Here is an 18,787-nt window from a genome sequence, read left to right on the forward strand (position 1 = left end):
TGAGCACAGAACCAACGTGGCAGAAACTTAACTTCTCACCTGTGGGGCTTTGTTGGCTCTAAAGAGCTGTTCTATTTGGAGCAAATCCCCTTTGTGCCAAATGCTCTCTCAAGGTAGTGCTAGGCTGGCTTCCTTTATAATTCATATATTCACTCATTCACTCAAAATTTAATGAACACCTAATGTGTGCCACTGTGTTGATTGCTATAAAAATTACCCTTTATGTATTCCGTGTATGAAATTTCAAACCCAATGAAGTGGATCTGAAAACTTAAGTGCCCAATTTAGAGTGAGAAAAACTGAAATAGACAGTTTATGTGAAATTACTTGCCATTGATCTAGTTGTGTGGTCAGGAATATTAAGAACCCCTGGGGTTTCGTGCACCCACCTACTGTGCATTTTGAGCTTTCATCTGCTCAGTGTTGCAGTGTAAACACATGCTTCTTTTCTATTTTATCTGGCAGTAAATAGAATGGAAGCTTCCTAAGGGAAGACTCAGGTTCCCCTTTTGTCTCCTAGTTCCTTTAATCACGTCTGTCCTCTCAGCCATTCATTCATGTACTAATTCTTTCAACAATTAATTGTTGAGTGCCAACTATATACCAAGCACCATGCTACACACTGGAACTACAATGCCAAACAGATCAGATACTATGTCCACCATTGGGGAGATTCCCATCCAGCTAGAGTGACAGAAAAATAGAAAGTAATTGTGACATGATAAGTACAATGAAGAACACACATGGGGACACAAGGGCTGGCAGTGGGAGGAGAGTTACCTGGACTGTTGATAATTTAAATGATCAAAGACTCCGAAGTCTCAGTTTGAAAATAAATGTCATTGGCCTCATAATACTTTGATGCATGTGGAGCGAAAAGGAACACCAGTGAACTGCCTCTAGTTTACCCAGGCATTTATGCCTTTTAGGAACACTGAGCTGCCAGGTAATAACTTAGCAATTAGGACAAATTACCTAGTAGGGCAACCAAACAGAGTGGCAGCCTCTGGGCACAACACTATCTTTATTCTAAAGTAGGTCTGTGATCTTTTGTATAAATAATATTCATCTACAAAAACACAGGTTTGGGGCATTTCTTTATTTGTTTTTTTTGTAAAAAATAATAGGATTATGTATTTCATACAAGTCACCACACTGAACAGGGCAGTGGGGTAGACACTTCTGTGAATGTTTGCAGTTATCAATGTTATCAGCTCTGGCTTCATAATCATGGTATTTTTGCAGCTATGGGCGAGTGGGCAGAGAAACACCCTTCTTATCCTGTTACATTTTTTTCCCAGAACATAAGAAGACCTATAGTTTGAGTCAAGTACTGCAACTCTAATATTTAGCATCAGTAGGGAAAAACAGACCTAAAAAACTCAAAACTTAAAACATGTAACAAATCATGCAGTGTTCTGTACTCAGAGTATTTAAGCTGACCTTTGAAGGCTGAAACACAGAGTCAGCCATTCCCAGCGAAGGCAGCAGGTAGCAAGCACCCAGGCCCCAGGACCGGGCCTGCTGAGCAGTGGGCCGGGCGCCCCGGGCCGCACTGCACAGGCCATGCTGAGCACAGCGCGAGGCCTCTGAAGGGTTTAGTCAGACGAACAGGACCAGCAGTTCCCAGAACCTTACTTTCATAGTCAGCTGAGTGTCCCCCAAAGAAGACCTCAGTACAGTCCTCTCCCTAACAGTTCTTTGCATAGTGGATGCTCCATAAATCTGAAATAAACAACAACAAAGAACTGTCACCCGTGTATTTTGGTATAAGCTGAATTTTAGAAGCCCAAACAGAGAAACAGGAATTTTTTTTTAACCTCCTTTTACTTAAGTACCACCCTCACCCATTTCCATAAGGGAAAGCTACTGGCATGTTCCTATTGTTGTAGTGCCAGGCATGCACTTTCCTAGCCTCAGTTTACTATCCTGAAATGGAGACCAGAGTGTCCCCAGGGCTTACAGCTCTGTCATCCACTAGTGTGGTGGGTGTTAATGACACTGGGCTCCAGGTAAAGGAAAAGGGCCTCCAGCCCAGAGCAGTGTTTCCACGTATGACCCAACCTGGAGCCTCATCCGGCTCCTACCTGCCCTTCCAGGGATGCTAAGGCTGTGGTGGTGACTGGCACAGAACTGAAGGACATGAGCCAGGAACAGCTGGATGAGCTTTTAACCAACTACTCAGAGATCGTGTTTGCCCGGACATCCCCCCAGCAGAAGCTGGTCATTGTGGAGGGCTGTCAGAGGCAGGTGGGTAGCACCAGTGCCAGAGAGCCTTCCGGGTCTGCTGCTGTCCTGGGGCCTGTGTGCAGGGCTGAGGCCTGGGTCCCTGAATGGGACTCTGGCACCTTTTAAAACCTCTCAATCAAAAGACCATTCTTCACCTGGTCCCATCACCTCTTGGCGCTAACCCTCTGCCCTCCTTTGAGGCCCTCCCACATGCAGGGCTTTCTGAATGAAGCATTTGGTGCACTGGGGTAGGTGTGGGATAAGAAGATTTTAAAATGTAAGATACACATTTTACTCAAGACACAGATGTAACAGACCCACTCTAGCCCACCCTGCACTGGTCTTATTACTCAAACACATGCTGCTCATCACCCCTCGCTCTGGGATTCCCGTCTTTATCTTCCCCAGAATGGGCCCTCAGTTTCAGCTGCTCTTGTCCCTTCACCTTCTAGGAAGGGAGGCTGTTGTTCTGCCCAGCCTGTGGGCCCTCGGAACTGCCCTCTCCCACTTTCTCACCACGTCCCCACAGGATGCAGTTGTCGCTGTGACGGGGGATGGAGTTAATGATTCTCCAGCTCTAAAGAAGGCAGACATTGGGATCGCCATGGGGATAGCAGGCTCCGACGCCGCCAAAAACGCAGCTGACATGGTCTTGCTGGACGACAATTTCGCATCCATAGTCACAGGGGTGGAGGAAGGTGAGTGCAGTCTTGAGTGGTCTCACTGGGGGCTGGGGGCACCTGGGGACCAAAAGCAAATCCTATGAAGGGCAACATCTTTGCCTAGGTCGCCTGATCTTTGACAACCTAAAGAAGACAATCGCATATACGCTGACCAAGAACATTGCCGAGCTGTGCCCCTTCCTGATCTACATCATCGTTGGGCTTCCCTTGCCCATTGGCAGCATTACTATCTTGTTCATCGACTTGGGCACAGACATAGTAAGTGGCCCCAAAAGGAGCATGGTCCAGTAACTGCCGCAGGGGGTGTGGACTTCGGAGTCATTACCTGTGCTTCTCAAACTTCTCATGATGGGGCCTGAAGTTCTGCATTTCTAACAAGCTCTTGTCATCTAGCAATGCTCTTGTCATTCTGCCATCAGGGCAGGGTTTCAGGGTCAGGCTTCACAGCTCTCTCCCCTCTAGATCCCCTCCATTGCCTTGGCTTATGAGAAAGCTGAAAGTGACATTATGAACAGAAAGCCTCGCCACAAGAAGAAGGACAGACTGGTGAATCAGGAACTTGCCATTTACTCTTACCTGCACATCGGTATGACCGCACATTTCTTGCCTGTCACACAATGGCCACCCAGAGAACTCATTGCAGTCAGAAACTTCTTCCTTGGGGGGGCGGGGTTGGGATGGGAGGAGGGGCCAAGGGGAGGGCGGGGACAGGATGGTTCGACGTCGCTCTGGAGCCTGCACGCCCTCCTCTCCTTTACGCTTCCAGGCCTCATGCAAGCTGTGGGGGCTTTTGTGGTGTATTTTGCTGTGTACGCACAGGAGGGCTTCCGCCCCACCGCACTTATCAGTCTCCGGGTAGAATGGGAAAAGGACTATGTGAACGACTTGGAGGACAGCTACGGACAGGAGTGGGTAAGGAGGTCCTCTGCCCCACCCTCCTGCCTTGCCCAACCTGGTGCAGAACTTTCATTTACATGGATGGCCTTTTCTGGGGCAGAGAAGGTGAACACTCTCTCAGTTGGTAGGGCTGTGGGCCTCTGGGTTCCAGTGGCATGACCTTTGTGGGGACTCAACTTCCGCTCTGGAATTAGATGCTTAGCATCAGCTTTGCAGCCAGTATGGAAGAGCAGCCCACCCAGCAATGCCCACAGCTGGACCAAATCAGTTAAGTTAGTGTCTTTCCCTTCTTACCTGGTTGAAGAAAAAAAACTGTTTCTTTCCAAACACAGGAAGGTGGTTCCCTCTCATTCTCTGTGAGGTCAGGAAAAAGGGTTGACCTTACGCAACTGCACCGAGATCTCCCTGAGGGTTTCCCTCTAGCGCCTCATGGTCTCCTTTCTCTGTCCACTGGCAGACGAGGTCCCAGAGGACGTACCTGGAATGGTCAGGCTACACGGCTTTCTTTGTTGGCATCATGGTCCAGCAAACAGCCGATCTCATCATCAGGAAGACTCGGAGGAATTCCATCTTCCAGCAGGGTCTCTTCAGGTGCCTGCCTGCCCATGCCCAACCTACACCTGAGATGCAGTGAGGGGAGCCATGCTTGTAGCCCCAGGCTAGCCGGAGGCACTGTGCCATGGGTTCCGAATCTGTTTGTCTTTGTGTTTCTTGTAGAAATAAAGTCATCTGGGTGGGAATTGCCTCGCAGGTCATCATTGCATTGATCCTCTCCTACGGCCTTGGAAGTGTCACGGCCCTGAACTTCACCATGCTCCGGTGAGCTCCCCTCTGCAGTGGGCGGGAGGGGCCAGCCCTGTTCTGAGTGGTCTTAGTCTGAGTAATCTCTTAACCTCCCAGGGCTCCTTCCCCTCCAGTCTTTAAAAGAGATAAAGGAGCGTCAGTTCCATACTAGTCCAAGGCTTTGGCCACAAGAGGAAGCGGGTTTTGCAGACCTCACATCCCATTGCTACCTGCACCCAGCAGGTCACTTCAAAGGCAGGTGTTGCTTCTAGTGGGCACAGTCCACGTTAAATGAGAGCTTTTCCAGGTCTGTGTTGTGTGACCCAGTGGACTTATTCTTTCCAGTAAGGCAGGGAAAATGAACAAGGAGCCCTGTCTTGGGTGCCTTCACAGTCACAATATCCCTTCTGCTTCCAGGCCTCAGTACTGGTTCGTAGCTGTGCCTTATGCCATTCTGATTTGGGTATATGATGAGGCACGAAAATTTTTCATCAGACTCTACCCTGGAAGTAAGTAATAATATTATTTTTGAGACTGTCTACTTCATTAGTTTTGAGACTTCATACTCCATTCCTTCATTAACTTTTTTCTTCCTCGACAGGCTGGTGGGATAAGAACATGTATTATTAAGACCATTTTACTTCCAAGCCTCCCAGCCACACTTGTCATCTTCTGGCTGCTAGCTGGGAGATTGCTGCAACTGGGACATCATCAAAATGCAAGCAAGAGAGGGCAGAAACTATAGGAAGATTCCCACTGATGTTCTGTACTTTAAAGTAGAGATTCGACGGTCTATATATGATTCTCATCTCTAGATCCATCTCCTTATTTAAAAATATGTGAATTTCAAAGTAATGGTATAGGGAAGAATGATGTGTTTATGTATATAAAGCTCACTCCTGTTAAATAGTCTTGTCTATTCTAGATACATACTGGGGTCTCCCTGCTCCTTCAGCTCTAAATAGGACTGCTCAAACCTCCATTCCACACCCTGTTAAAAGTCCAGTGACCTCCCTAGATTTCTGTGAATTGCCAGACAACTTGTTAAAAGAAAGGCTAATACAGCTGAAGGTTTGCAGTAGAAGGTTTAGGTGTGATTGCAGGCTTCGTCACAGCAACAAGGATAGCCTGCTTTGACTCTGAGACATCCTTCCTAAAGGTCCCCAGCCACCTGGCTGCACCCCTCAGCCCTGCTCTCGCCACCCCAGCAGTCCCTTGGTACCTTTGTCTGCCCTTTCTGACTCCTCCCTCCCTCCCAATGTGAGGGCCCTCTACCCCTACCACCCATTCTTCCAAAATTGAGCGCCAAGTCCATTTGTATATCCTAGCTCCAAATGCTCTCGTGACCCAAAGAGGTTTTCCTTTATCAGGGTTCAACTTCAGTAGAGATCCACTGTGGTTTAAAGCAGTAATATTTATTTCCTGTAAAAAGTCACAAAGCACTCTCCAGCACTGATGTTATATCAGTCATGTTTCATGCTTTAACTTAGCTTTATTCATGCTGACACATAAATCCATGTTGCCAACACCCACCCACTGAGAGGCCTCATTTTTAAATAAAAGATGTTTCATAAAACCATCATTGTGGTGTTCTATACTCAAGTTTTTCTAGATTGCAGAGCACAGGACACCAAAAAATGCAGAGTGATTTCAGTTTTTTCACTCACCCCTCCTCCTCAACCCCCACCTCCCTGTCATTTTGTTTGTCCACAGCAGGTCTGAAAATGCAGGACTTGCCTGCTGGGCAGCCCCCTCACCCATGCCCCCACCCTACTCTGGGTCCGAGGAGCCCACGTTCCAGTCAGGCCTGTGTGGGAGGGTGGCCGTGCTCCTGGCTTTCCCTGTGCTGCATGCCAGCGCAAGTCCTTGACACACCTGAAACTACACTTCCCTTCAGTGCCTGCCCCTTTGCTCTCCTCCAATATCCGGAGCCTGCCCTCCCCTCTCCTCCGTTATCTGGAGCCTGCCCTCCCCTCTCCATTTATCCAGAGCCTGCCCTCCCCTCTCCATTACCAGGCACCTGCCCTCCCCTCTCCTCTGTTATCCACTCAGACTAGGACAGTGGGCTGTTGATGCCTTCAGATGGACATCTCTGGAGCAAGAACAGGGAGACCTGGAGCCACGCTCCCCTCCGTGTTCTCAGGAGTCTCACCGAGGAGCCTGAAGGGTGTCAGTGGCCATCACCCCCACTTATGTAGAGATTATAACGTACAATGTGTGTAAATTAGTGTTGCTGTCTTCATTTTTTAATCTTTCTTCCAGCTGCAACTATCACACAGCTAGGCCTGGATTAATCCCACACCGGCACTCCCAGTGAGCTGGAGGCCGGCCTCATTCCAGTCCTGCAAGGCAGCCAGTGTTTTCTAACTGCAACTAAGGATAACTTGGCCTCACTTTTTCCTGCCAGGCTGCTGCTGGCTGTGCCATTTGGCAACTCTTGGTCCTGCCATAGCCAGGAGAAGGCTGTAAATGCAGCACAAAGCCTGAGGGGCTTAACTTGGGGCTGGATTAAGTTTGAAAGGAGATAAATTTGAAATAAATGTCTCTTCACATCAGGAGCTCTGTATGGAATGACTTTCATTTTGCACATACCTACTCTTGCAAAAAGTTGGCACTCAAATAATTGTAAAATGAACAAATAATTTAAGGAATCCCAGAAAAGACACTGGTACATCAAGTAGCTTGTTAAGGTATAGACAGAAAAAGGCAATGAAACCCCATATATCTGAGAGTTTTGGGAGAGACTACATCATTGCCCCACTAAGGCCTAGATACTTTTTAGAAAACATAATAGTTAATGTGAATGTGAATTGGTGTGCCAGAGTAACTCAGAGATAAGATGAGGCTGGATTTAGACAGTCTTTATTTTTTTTAAACAATCTATGTTGTACTCTGATTTTGAAATTGCAGCTCATTTTAGGAAATTTAGAACATCCAGACAAAAAAGAAAATTTAAATCATCCTGAATTTCACTATTGAGTAATATATCTAAAGAAAAGAGTAGTTATTTCTTTAGACAAGATTGAAATGTAAAGTTTTCCATTCTGCTTTTTTATTTAACACTGAAGATATGATTTTAATGGTGGTCAGAATTCCATATTCAGAGAGCTTTAACCATATCCCCACTGTTGGATGGTTCATTTATTTCCTACCATCCTTTCTTTTTTAAAAGCTGCATCTTGTACAACATCTCTATTTTATAGTAGATGCCTCAAGGTGAAAGGGGTTAAGTCCATTTTTAGATTCCTGATACACATTACCAGATTTATTTTCAGATAAGCTGCATCAGTTTACATTTCTGCCAACAATAATAAAGTGAATATTTATCTTGCCTGTCATTATAATATAGGAAAACTGTCAGCTCTTACAAGAGGTTTTTATTCCTTCCACAGAGAGCCTGCTGTACAGTCTGAGCACAGAGCAGGGACAAGACACACTCATGGAGCTAGCACTCTAGCGTGGGGGCAGAAGTAGGTATTACAAACTGCAATAAGGGTTTTAAAAGACATAGTGCTGCTAATAGGATGGGGAGGTGGGGTGAACTGAAAAGTCCTTTTTGGTGACGCACATGACAGGGGCAGCCACTATCAAGAACAGAGAAGTCCAGGAAGAGAAGGGACGCGAACTCCACCATCCAAGCAGGCTAAATCTGAGAGGGACCCCTCTGTTCCGGCCAGCAGAACAAAGAAGGTGTCTCTTACAGGCTAAGAGGCTATTATGGCCAGGTTTTTTTGGCAGGCTTTTGAGGGGATGGGTCAGGGAAAAGGTGGGCTTGTGGCTTGCTGACGTGTCTTCCAGAGAATGCTTGTAGCCTAAGTTAAATGAAACCTAGGTTTCTCTGAGATGGTGGGTGGGTTTATTCAAAAAGGCAGTACTGTCTGGGCTCTATCAGGGACGATGCATGAATTCTCTGAGGACAGGTGGGGAAGGAACACTGCAATGGGAAGGCAAGTTCCTTAGGTGGTTGGAGACAAAGGCAAGAATCTTATGTGGGGTCTCATTGTCCATGTGATGGAGGTTGGGTTTCATTACAAATCCAATGTCAAGCTACTGAAGATTATTAATAAAAGTAGTGCCTTGCTCCAGTTTACGTGCTAAGATCCCTTCAGCTAGATAGAAGGATAGAAGGAAGACCAGGGAAGAATGGACACAAGGAGATGAATTAGGCAGGGAAAGCTATGACTTAGGCTAGGCAGGGTGACAGGTATGGGACCAGCATGTAGTGTGTGTGTGTGTGTGTGTGTGTGTGTGTGTGTGTGTGTGTGTGTGTGTGTGTGCACCTATAACTGGAAGAACAGACTTCTATGGAGGAATTTTGTAAGGAAGGTTACCTGTAGCTGACCCAGGTCAGGTCCCTAGAAAGGCCACCAGCTTCCCTGACTGACTACATTATTATCAAGGTGGGGAAAGAGAAGATACCTAGACAAGGATCTTCTAGGAGACTTTTTAAAAAGAACAATATAAATATGCACAAATATGCTAGTTTCTTCTGACTTAACTTTTACAGAGATGACAAGGTCTCTGCATTGATTCCTTCTGCCATCACCATTCTGAGGTGGGGCAGGGACATGCGACAATCTTTCCTGCCTTTGATGAAAAATGCCAAGAAATAAGTAGTACAGTAAGAATAGGGGGGACTCCATCTTAAGGCTAAGATTCTATTTTAAAAACCAGGGAGTTAGGAGGTAAGACTCCCAACATATTTTATGGTAATTAGCCAACAAATGACCTCAATTTAAGGCAGGTCAAGCAGTCCTAAATGATATGTCCCCACTGCTTGAGGGTAACCACTATCTTGGAGAAAAATGGGATCAATAAATTTCTTGTGTTAAGTTTATCTTACAGAATATCTAGAGGACTGATAATGGATGATGATACAATGTCTCTCACCAGAGACAGACATCATGTCAAGCCCATGCTCCCTTGGCCCTTTACCCCATTCTTGAAACCCTTAAAAAAACATGAACCCTGAGCCTTTATGGGCACCTCCTCTCTGAGGTTGCCTGCACTCCCCTTTTTTCTTAAAGGTGGGGAAAGAGATGATACCTAGGCAAGTGTGTACTTTGCCTTAAAGTAAAGCCTTCTTGCTACTCAACTGCATTTTATCTCTGTGTCCTTCTGCCTCTTGGGAAATTAATGAGACTCCTTTTCCCAGTGATAAGCATCTTTGTTAGTTCAATATTTCATTGAGTTTTCTAGACTTGAGCACAAGTCTTCACTCTTGTTCTACTCCAGACAGGTAGCAAAGGGCTACTGAGATCTCTGATTTTGTCTTGAAAGTGCCCTTCACCAGGTGACCTGAACAGGACTGCAGCTGTTCTTTAGAAGCCTGCCCAAAAACCTTTCTTTGCTTTAGGAAGTTCTCAGAAGATACTCCATCCAGTGCTCTGTGGCTCCCACAAATCCTGGGGCGGTAGGGGCTTAGTTCCCACACTGCAGATCAAGCAGACACTGGAAGCCAGGTGACCCTGGTTTCAGGAGTTAGCAAGGCATCTGCCCTATTTCAAGCAGGAGTTCAATGAACTTTCCTCTCCTCCCTCTGCTCTTCCTTGCTCTCCACTGCCTGCATGGCTGCTGCCATTCACTACTACTGTCACTTTAATGAATTTCTTCCTTACCTACTCTTATCTGACCTGTTAGTGAATTCTTTCTTGATCAGAGTCAAGAACTCTCTCCAATACGGGTTGAGGTTTTACCTAGTGTGCAGGAAGAGACCTCCCCAGACTCAGCTGCCTAGCAACAGTTTCATGAGTAGAGTTCAATGTCTCTGATATTTACACTGTCACCTGAGCACTGCAATGCCTCCTATCAGCATTGTCTCATTCATACTCACAGCAACTGTGAGGTGGTATGTCAACTGTGCATTACACACAAGGAGGCTGAGATGTGCTGGTTAAGTGACTTCCCAGCTCTGTTGGTTTCTCCTGTTCCAGTAAGTGGCTAAGCCTTGTAATCTGTCAAGGACTGGAGAACTTGTGCTTCAGTGGAAAACTACATACTGTCTAGAGCATACCCTCAGGCATGCTTTATGGCTTTAAGGGTAAGGAGAAATGATAGCGATTCAAAATATTCTTTGTCTGTAGATATGCAAATAGGCCTTCCCCTAGGGACAATCCTCCTTCCTCTGGAAAACCCAGGCTTGCTGCACAGTCATCTGACATTCCTTGACTCTAGATAAACGTAGGCTTATTGCTCCTTTGAACTGGTTCTAACAACTGCCTCGTTCCCTCCTTGAAATAATGAGTTAAAATCTTTAACACATGTCCAATTTATATCTTTAGGAGAGTCATGATTTTACCCTTTCTTTGAAAAATCCTTTCACAGTGAAAAGAGAGGAAGAAAATCTCCACTCTCTCGTTTCAGGGCACTCTTATCCTTGGCACAGACATGTGCCAGCTCTAGTCACCTGTGTGTGAAACTGGCCAGCCAGTCCTCCAAGCAGGCTCCAAGGCGTGTCTCCCGTTTTTTCCATTTTGGCTTTTTTGATGCTGTTTTCTCTGCTTTAGACCAGAATTCTTGGCAGGCCCCTTCCTCCCCTGACTCCATTCCTGGTGCCTGACCCTTCCCTCTGACATGCCATGACCCAGCTCAGGGGATTTCATCTTCCTGGTTCAGAGATTCTAAGATAAAGTTTAATGAAAATTTAAGACAAAAGGGATAGAAGTTCCCCTCTACAAAGCTGTGAGAATAAACTGATATATTCTGGAGGAAGGCATTTTGAAAGCCTGAAAGTACTAGAACTCATTTGGTTTAGGGATTTCTTTTTTTTTTTACAACTTGGGGTTTCTTCTTCTTGCCTTTTCTTTCCTTATTGAGGTATAGCTGATGCACAATCTTATATTGGTCTCAAATATACAACACAGTGGTTCAACAGTTACACACTATTAAATCCTCACCTCAACTAGTGCATTTACTATCTGTCAACAAAGAAAGATGTTAAAGAATCATTGGCAATATTCCCCATGCTGCACTTCCATCCCTGTGAACAACTTATATTGTGATTGATATTGTCGTGCTCCTTTATCCCCCTCATCCACTCCACCCACCCATCCCTCCTCCATGGTAAGCACTAGTCACTTCTCAGTGTCTGTGAGTCTACTTCTATTTTGTTAATTTTGTTTTGTTTTGGTTTTAGATTTCACAAATAAGTGAAATCATATGGTATTTGTCTGTCTCCACCTGGCTTATTTCACTTAGCCTAATACCCTTGAGGTCCATCCATGTTGTTGCAAAAGGCAGGATTTCTTTCTTTTTTATGGCTAAATGATATTCCATTGTGTGTATGTACCACATCTTTATCCATTCATCTACTGATGGATACTTGGGTTGCTTCCATATCTTGGCTCTTGTAAATAATGTGGCTGTTTCTAACATGCCTGAGGGTATGCTTTATTTCAACAAATTAAGCCTTTGCTGAGCACACAGCACCAGACTCAATGATGTGAGAAACACTAAGACTGGTCAGTGTGGTCCCCTTCGAGGGAGCAAAGGAAGCAAGAGGGAAGGCAAGGCTGTGAAGAGCTGTCGCCCAGGACAGAACTGGATGCGGGCAGCAGAGGCACAGAGTGTGTGGGCTCAGGGGGCCACTCTCCACAGGAGGTGGGATTGCAATGGCCAAGTTATGGGGAGCGTGGCAGGCACAGGGAAGGAAGGGGCAGGGTTCACAGATGTGCCCAGAGAATCACCATGCATCCTGGAATCCAGCTCCCTTCAAGGCAGGTTTCAAGCTACCTCTGCAACATATCTGCAGGGCAGAGAGACATATATCAGCTCTCAGAACCCACTGTGAGCTTGGGTCTGGTGTTCCACCTGGTTGTCTGTGGGGGCTGCAGACCAAACCTCCAAAGACAGAAATAGGATTGCCTGTGGGATTAAAACTAATGAACACAGTTCAGGGCAAGGCAGAGAGACAGAGACCCACCTAAACAAAGAGGTTACAGACAGCATTGGTCAGACAGTGGCATTCACAATAGAGGCAAAGAAGTGGTCACTGAGCCTGAGCATGTGGACGGCTCCCCCAAACCCTGTCAGGAGGAAAGGGCCTGTCCCAAGGAGTCATGATGGCATCCCCAGCAGGGTTAGCCCCAGTGTGGGGATAGGTATATCAGGCCCGTATCAGGTCACAGGCCCACAGCCACCTATCAGCTTTCTGACTTAGAAGCAACCAGGGGAAGGAGGCCTGGCTGGGAATACGAAGGCTTCTGTGCCTCTGCAGAAATCCCCTAATTGAAGTTGGTAAATTGGCATGTTTTACACACTTGAGCCTCTCCAATGCCAGCTGTGGTGGAATCAGCCCCTATGATGCTGTCAACTCCCAAGAGACTGAAGGCCCATTGCTCCAGACAGATTACTGACAGTCGGCCTTGCCAGTGGATTTGAGCCCTGGGCAAGTTCACTATGGATTCAGTGAGACCAAGGAATGACAATGGAACATTCTTGGGGTGAAAGGGTTATCCCCAACTTTATTCCTACGGTGGCAGATCAATCACTAGAATCCTGTTCACTCGGAGCAAGTCTGCATGCAGCAAGCCGGTCTCTGCCTCTGGGCCTCTCTGCCCCCACAGCCATCTCAGTCTCTGTCCTCGATGCTGCCACCACTCCAGTCTCATCTCTGCTCTCCTGCAGCCTTGCAGCCATGCCTCTGTGTTGCCCAGAGCACTGGGCGGAGCTCTTTATATTAGAGTCAGTCACGATGTGTAGTTAGCTAGCTGACCAGGGCCAAAAGAGAATCCCGGCCATAGGAACTTTCACTTTATTAACACTTGCCAAAGAGTTTCAGCCCCAGGCAAGTTCACTATGGATTCAATGAGACTGAAGAAAATGACAATGGAACATTCTTGGGGTGAAAGGGTTTATACCCAACTTTATTCCCATGGTGGCAGGTCAATCACTAGAATGCCATCCACTCAGAGCGAGTCTGCATGCAGAAAGCCGGTCTCTGGGCCTCTCTTTCCCTGCAGCTGTCTTAGTCTCTGTCCTCAGCACTGCCACGTCTCCAGTCTCTGCTCTCCTGCAGCTGTGCAGCCCAGAGCACCAGGTGGAGCTCTTTAGAGTCAATGGCAATGTATTTCCCACATGTGTGTAGTGAGCAAGCCAACCAGGGCCAGGTGAGAATCCTGGCCATAGGAACCTTCATGTTCTCCACACAGAGACAACCAGGGAATGAATTTAGAAAAGAGGCTTAGAAACAAAAACATGGAAAGACCTATATTCAGAAAGTAGGAGGAAAGGAGAGTGGCCTGAGCCCAGAATTTGTGACAGACTATTCATAGAGGAAAAGCTTCCTGGGCTTTGGAGTCAGGTAAAGCCAGTTTGAATACTCTCTGCCCTTTATAATCATAAAGAACTACACATTCCAAAGGTAGTAATAATGAAGCAATTAACTTGAAAACACTAGAATGGAGTAAAAGTTAATTTTGAAAATATGTAAAAAATAGCAAATACAGGTGTGGGGAAAATGGAAGTTCCTATGGCCAGGATCTTCACCTGCCCCTAAACAACTTGATGATGTAATTGGTCTACTGCTAGGCTACTGCTTCCACACCCATAGGCAATAAGGTATTATGACTGAATCACTATATAAAGAGCTTTTTGCCCAGTGCCCTCAATGGAGGCATATACTGAGGTGGATTACAGACCTGCAGACTGCTGGAAGCAGACATGATTCTAGTGTTTGACCTACTGCTGTGAGAATAAAGCCGGGTATAAATTCTTTTACCCCAAGAATGCTCTGTTGTCATCTCTCGGTCTCACAGAATCCATAGTGAACTTGCCCAGGGCTGAAACCCTCAGGCAAGTCAACAGGTAATGCCCTAACGTCTGCATTCACTAAACTTTGGCTTTTGAGAAAATCCTACCATAAGTTCTCCTGGGGTGGCAGCCTATACATTCCTTCTAGAGGACAGAGAACAGATTTATTCAACTACTCAACTGGTAGGGATGGTTCTGTTCTTTATATTCCTCATCTATATCTTTCTAAAGGAGGCTAGTCTACTTTAAACAAATAATCGGCTCTCAAAGCTTGTCAAAAAGTGAACAAAAAAAGATACTGGCCCAGGCTGAGGATGTGTAACTGTCCAACTGGTAAAGTAGTGTCTTGCCAATGGGTTTCAGCCCCGGGCAAGTTCACTCTGGATTCAGTGTGACCAAAGAAATGACAGTAGACTGTTCTTGGGGTGAAAGAGTTATACCCAACTTTATTTCCATGGTGGAAGGTCAGTCACTAAAATCCTGTCCACTCAGAGCGAGTCTGCATGCAGCAAGCCAGTCTCTGTGTCTGGGCCTCTGTCCTCGGCACTGCCACCACTCCAGCCTGTGCTCTGCTCTCCTGCAGCCTTGCAACTGTGCGTGTCGCCCAGAGCACTGGACAGAGCTCTTTACATAAAGTCAATAATGATGTATTATCCACATGTGTGTACTGAGCTAGCCAACCAGGGCTGGGTAGGAATCCTGGCCACAGGAACTTTCATTTTATCCACAAGTAATAAATAGTAATTAATAGGAATTCTAATTTGTAATTTGAACACATAGAGAAATAATCCCTCTCCTCTTAATTCTGAGACTTCATTTAAAAAGTAGCCTCCTTTAGAAAGATATAGATGACAAAATTTTACTTATAGGCAATGCTTTTTTTTCCCCCTTCATAGAAAGTGCTCTTAATGTGTGTGGATAAAGTGAAGGTTCCTGTGACAAAGATTCTCACCTGGCCCTGGTCGGCTAGCTCACTACACACATGTGGTCAATACGTCATTATTGACTTTATGTAAAGAGCTCTGCCCAGTTCTCTGGGTGACACGGTGGCACGGCTGCAAGACTGCAGGAGAGCAGAGCAGAGGCTGGAGTGGTGGCAGCACTGAGGACAGAGACTGAGATGACTGCAGGAGACAGAGGGACCCAGAGGCAAAGACCGACTTGCTGCACGCAGACTCGCTCTGAGTGGATGGGATTCCAGCGACTGACCTGCCACCATGGGAATAAAGTTGGGTATAAACACTTTCACCCCAAGAACGTCCATTGCCATTCTTTGGTCTCACTGAATCCATAGTGAACTTGTCTGGGGCTGAAACCCATTGGCAAGACAATGTGTTCTTTCATTTATAGGTTTATGATGTGAAGGCCTCATTTGAACATGTAAAGAAAGTGGACAAATTCTAAATTGCCACAGATATTTGGCATTTTTTGCACTCTACTAAAATCTACTTTCGACCCCAAGCAAAATGGTTTCAGAGATCTGATGAAAGCAGAGGAGGACAAGCAGGGCTGGCAGCCTGGAATCAGAGTCCTCACAAAACCCCCTGCATGTGAACTATTTGAGTATGAGCGCCCTAGGTCTTCACTCTATTTCAGCTGGACTCCTTCCTTCATAGGGAGCCCTCTGCATTTCACTATGCTTATAACTTCTCTCACATATTTTATCTTGTTTTACCAATGTGTAAAGTGGGAAGTGTTGCAGGATCTACTGTCTCTTGTTCAGGTTGTTTCTCTGCTGTGTATTGCTTTTATTTTTCCAGTTTCTAAAAAGAGGAAAACACTTGAGAATAAAAGAAATCATCAGTGATTAGGGGGGAAAAAAGTAGCCTCCCTTACTGCTTCTGCTTCCCAGTCCTAAATCCTTGAGCTCTGACATTTTCTCCACTGACACTGTTCTCACCAGGTTTGGAGGCCCTTGTAGTCCCACCACACTTGTCCTCTTGCAGCATTCGTACCATAGTCTAGAAATACCATTCTTTATTTTCCTGGCTCTGTGCCCTCCTGAGGGTCTGGAGAGAAGAGCGTGTCAATGTGATACCACTGAGCATCTGTGATACATCCTCAGGACAGCACAAGAAAAGGCAACTTGTGATAGGGCTGGTAGAGATGGGCCCCAGGGTTGAACTACTGGGTCCTGAATTAAAGACCACCAGGGACACACCTGTAGGCAAAGCTAGCTTAGTTAACTTGCTGCTTTAAGGGAAAGAACACACCAAGGAAACCATGGAGCTCTTAGTGAGACAGAACTAGGAGGAGTTCACTCAAGCGCTTGGCTTCTGCTGAGAGATTCTAAGCCATGTAGGGGACCAAGCACCGGCTTTGCTTGGGCGCCATCAGGAAACAAGGGCAAACTGGTGGTCAGGGATCTTGGTGATTTTTATCTAGGAGGTGGGAGGATTACAGAATGCTAAAGCTGTCATGGGTAAAGAGACCCATATTAGCTGGGAGAGGGACATTTAGACGTTTCTAGAAAGAGTGCCTTTATCTCTTTCTAGGTCCGGACATGAAGAGAATAAGCATATCTCTGTGCTGCTGCACCCTGGCTGCAGGGTAGACATGTCTGAGTCTTGTTTAGAGTCTTTGAAAATTGTTCAGACTGCAGGAACATTGTGTCCTGGCTGTCAGCTGCCAGGGATGTTTCTTTACTTAGTTGAATTGGTTGTTCTCCATTTATTGGCTGTGAAGCTTTGGGCAAATAACATTCTCTATGCTTCAGTTTTCTCATCTGTGAAATGATGACAATAATATTATCTAATCTAATAGGAATGTGTGAGCAGAAGTTAATACACAGTAAGTGATGGTTTGGTGTGTTGTGCATAGTAAGCACTCAGTAATCAGTAGCTATTATTATCAACATCATTCTCATCATGATCATTACCACAACTTCCCATTCATTTAGAGATGACTTTTCTGAAGGAAATTGCTTGCAAGCAGGTGGGATCACTTGTGTAAGCATGCAGGCACACACACTAGAGCAGTATTTTTCCAATTCTGCTCTCTCAAGAAGCTGCTAAAAAGCAATGTTGGCTTAAATTAATTAAACAAGAAAATTCTTCAGCAGGTTCAACAAGAAAGATACATTACAGATCAAATGTAACCCTGAAGCCAGGTGAGAAGTTCAGGGAGGCCTTTCTAAGCCATGAAATCCTCCAACAATATTTGCAAAGTGCCGATTTTCCCAAATTAAACATGATTGGTATATAATAATAATAAGCACTAATGCAAATTGCTAAAGACAGTTAGATAAAAAATACCCTAGGCTCTTCTGTATTTGGGGGTAACTATATAACTTATTACTCAAATTGGGACACTTTTGGAAATAAAATGAGGTATTCTAAATAATTTTGCTTAGACAGGAGGCATAAACCAGTATGTCCTGGACTACCCAGGATGTATGATTACACTGTGCATTAGGTGGTGGGACCTCATGAGAAAGGCACAGTTCTAGGGCCCAGGGTTTGCCTTCTCAGTGTGTCAATGGGCAACTCATTTATTCACTATGTACTGCAGATTTCCTCAAACATAAGATCTTAATCTCAGAAGGATGACTTGAGGAGAAGAGATTTTAGTGCTTGTTTAAGTCATATCTCATCAAGGATGGGACAAGATGCTAATGCTATTAAACATTTTCTGTTGGGGTTCTGAGAATCTGACCTCTTAACAATTTCTTGAAAAAAATATTTATGCTCAGATTCAGCAACCACTGCCCCCCTAAGCTGTTGAGGTTAATGAGAGAGTTGTAGGATTTTCTTGGGAGAAAGTTGCCTCCCCTAACGACCACCTATTCAAACAGCTTCCATGGGGGCCAGTTCAGAAAGCTGTTCAAATCTTCAGATGCTAAAACCAAATGCTCATAGAATCTCCAAAATGATTAGATCCTCAATATGTGTTCTGTTTGTATCCAAAAGGCTGTAATATTATATTACCTAAAAGTGAAAGATTTGGGACAAGACAAATTTGAATGGTCTTGCCCTTATGATCTATCTGGATTCTCCAAAAGGTAGCAGCCATTCTATTTATCTTTAAAAAAATTGAGGGATAGTTGACATAAAATATTACATTAGTTTCAGGTGTTCAGCATAGTGATTCAATAATTACATACATTATGAAATGCTCACTACAGTAAGTGTAGTTATCAGCTGTCACCATACAGGCAGCCATTTTATTTATATATTAATTCAGCTAGCTCTTTCATAAGCAGTAATTGTCCATTTTGCATATAGGATTATTGGAGAGAGGCTATTATAGCCACTCTGCATAAACAGAATGAATGCCACCCACAATTTGGTTCAGACATCAAAACAATTGATGCCGTACATATACCAAAAGGAGGTGGAAAAGTTTATTAGTCAAATAATGAGACTTTCTGGGGAGAGCAGTGTGACTCCCAACCAGGTCCAAAAAATGACTTGAGAGAGCAGAGAAAGGACATAGATATGTGCTTT

At 45.3% G+C, this 18,787-nt stretch overlaps 1 protein-coding gene across 2 annotated transcripts in view; it reads left to right on the top strand.

Moving 5' to 3' along the window:
* Positions 1 to 6,171, top strand: part of ATP12A (ATPase H+/K+ transporting non-gastric alpha2 subunit) — a 31,201-nt gene extending 25,030 nt beyond the window's left edge. Inside the window, exons 15-23 of one of the 2 annotated variants that reach the window (XM_073222305.1) lie at positions 2,100 to 2,250; positions 2,759 to 2,927; positions 3,016 to 3,170; positions 3,375 to 3,498; positions 3,679 to 3,824; positions 4,267 to 4,400; positions 4,527 to 4,628; positions 5,010 to 5,101; positions 5,194 to 6,171. In XM_073222305.1, coding sequence (XP_073078406.1) covers positions 2,100 to 2,250; positions 2,759 to 2,927; positions 3,016 to 3,170; positions 3,375 to 3,498; positions 3,679 to 3,824; positions 4,267 to 4,400; positions 4,527 to 4,628; positions 5,010 to 5,101; positions 5,194 to 5,222 — 1,102 coding nt within the window. In that variant the 3' untranslated portion in view covers positions 5,223 to 6,171. Of the gene's footprint in view, positions 1 to 2,099; positions 2,251 to 2,758; positions 2,928 to 3,015; positions 3,171 to 3,374; positions 3,499 to 3,678; positions 3,825 to 4,266; positions 4,401 to 4,526; positions 4,629 to 5,009; positions 5,102 to 5,193 lie in introns of those variants that run through there. The other variant, XR_012125374.1, reaches the window with a different exon arrangement.
* Positions 6,172 to 18,787: the final 12,616 nt, after the last annotated feature.

The sequence above is a fragment of the Manis javanica genome, chromosome 1 (genome assembly GCF_040802235.1).
Source record: "Manis javanica isolate MJ-LG chromosome 1, MJ_LKY, whole genome shotgun sequence".
Taxonomy (NCBI): Eukaryota; Metazoa; Chordata; class Mammalia; order Pholidota; family Manidae; genus Manis; species Manis javanica.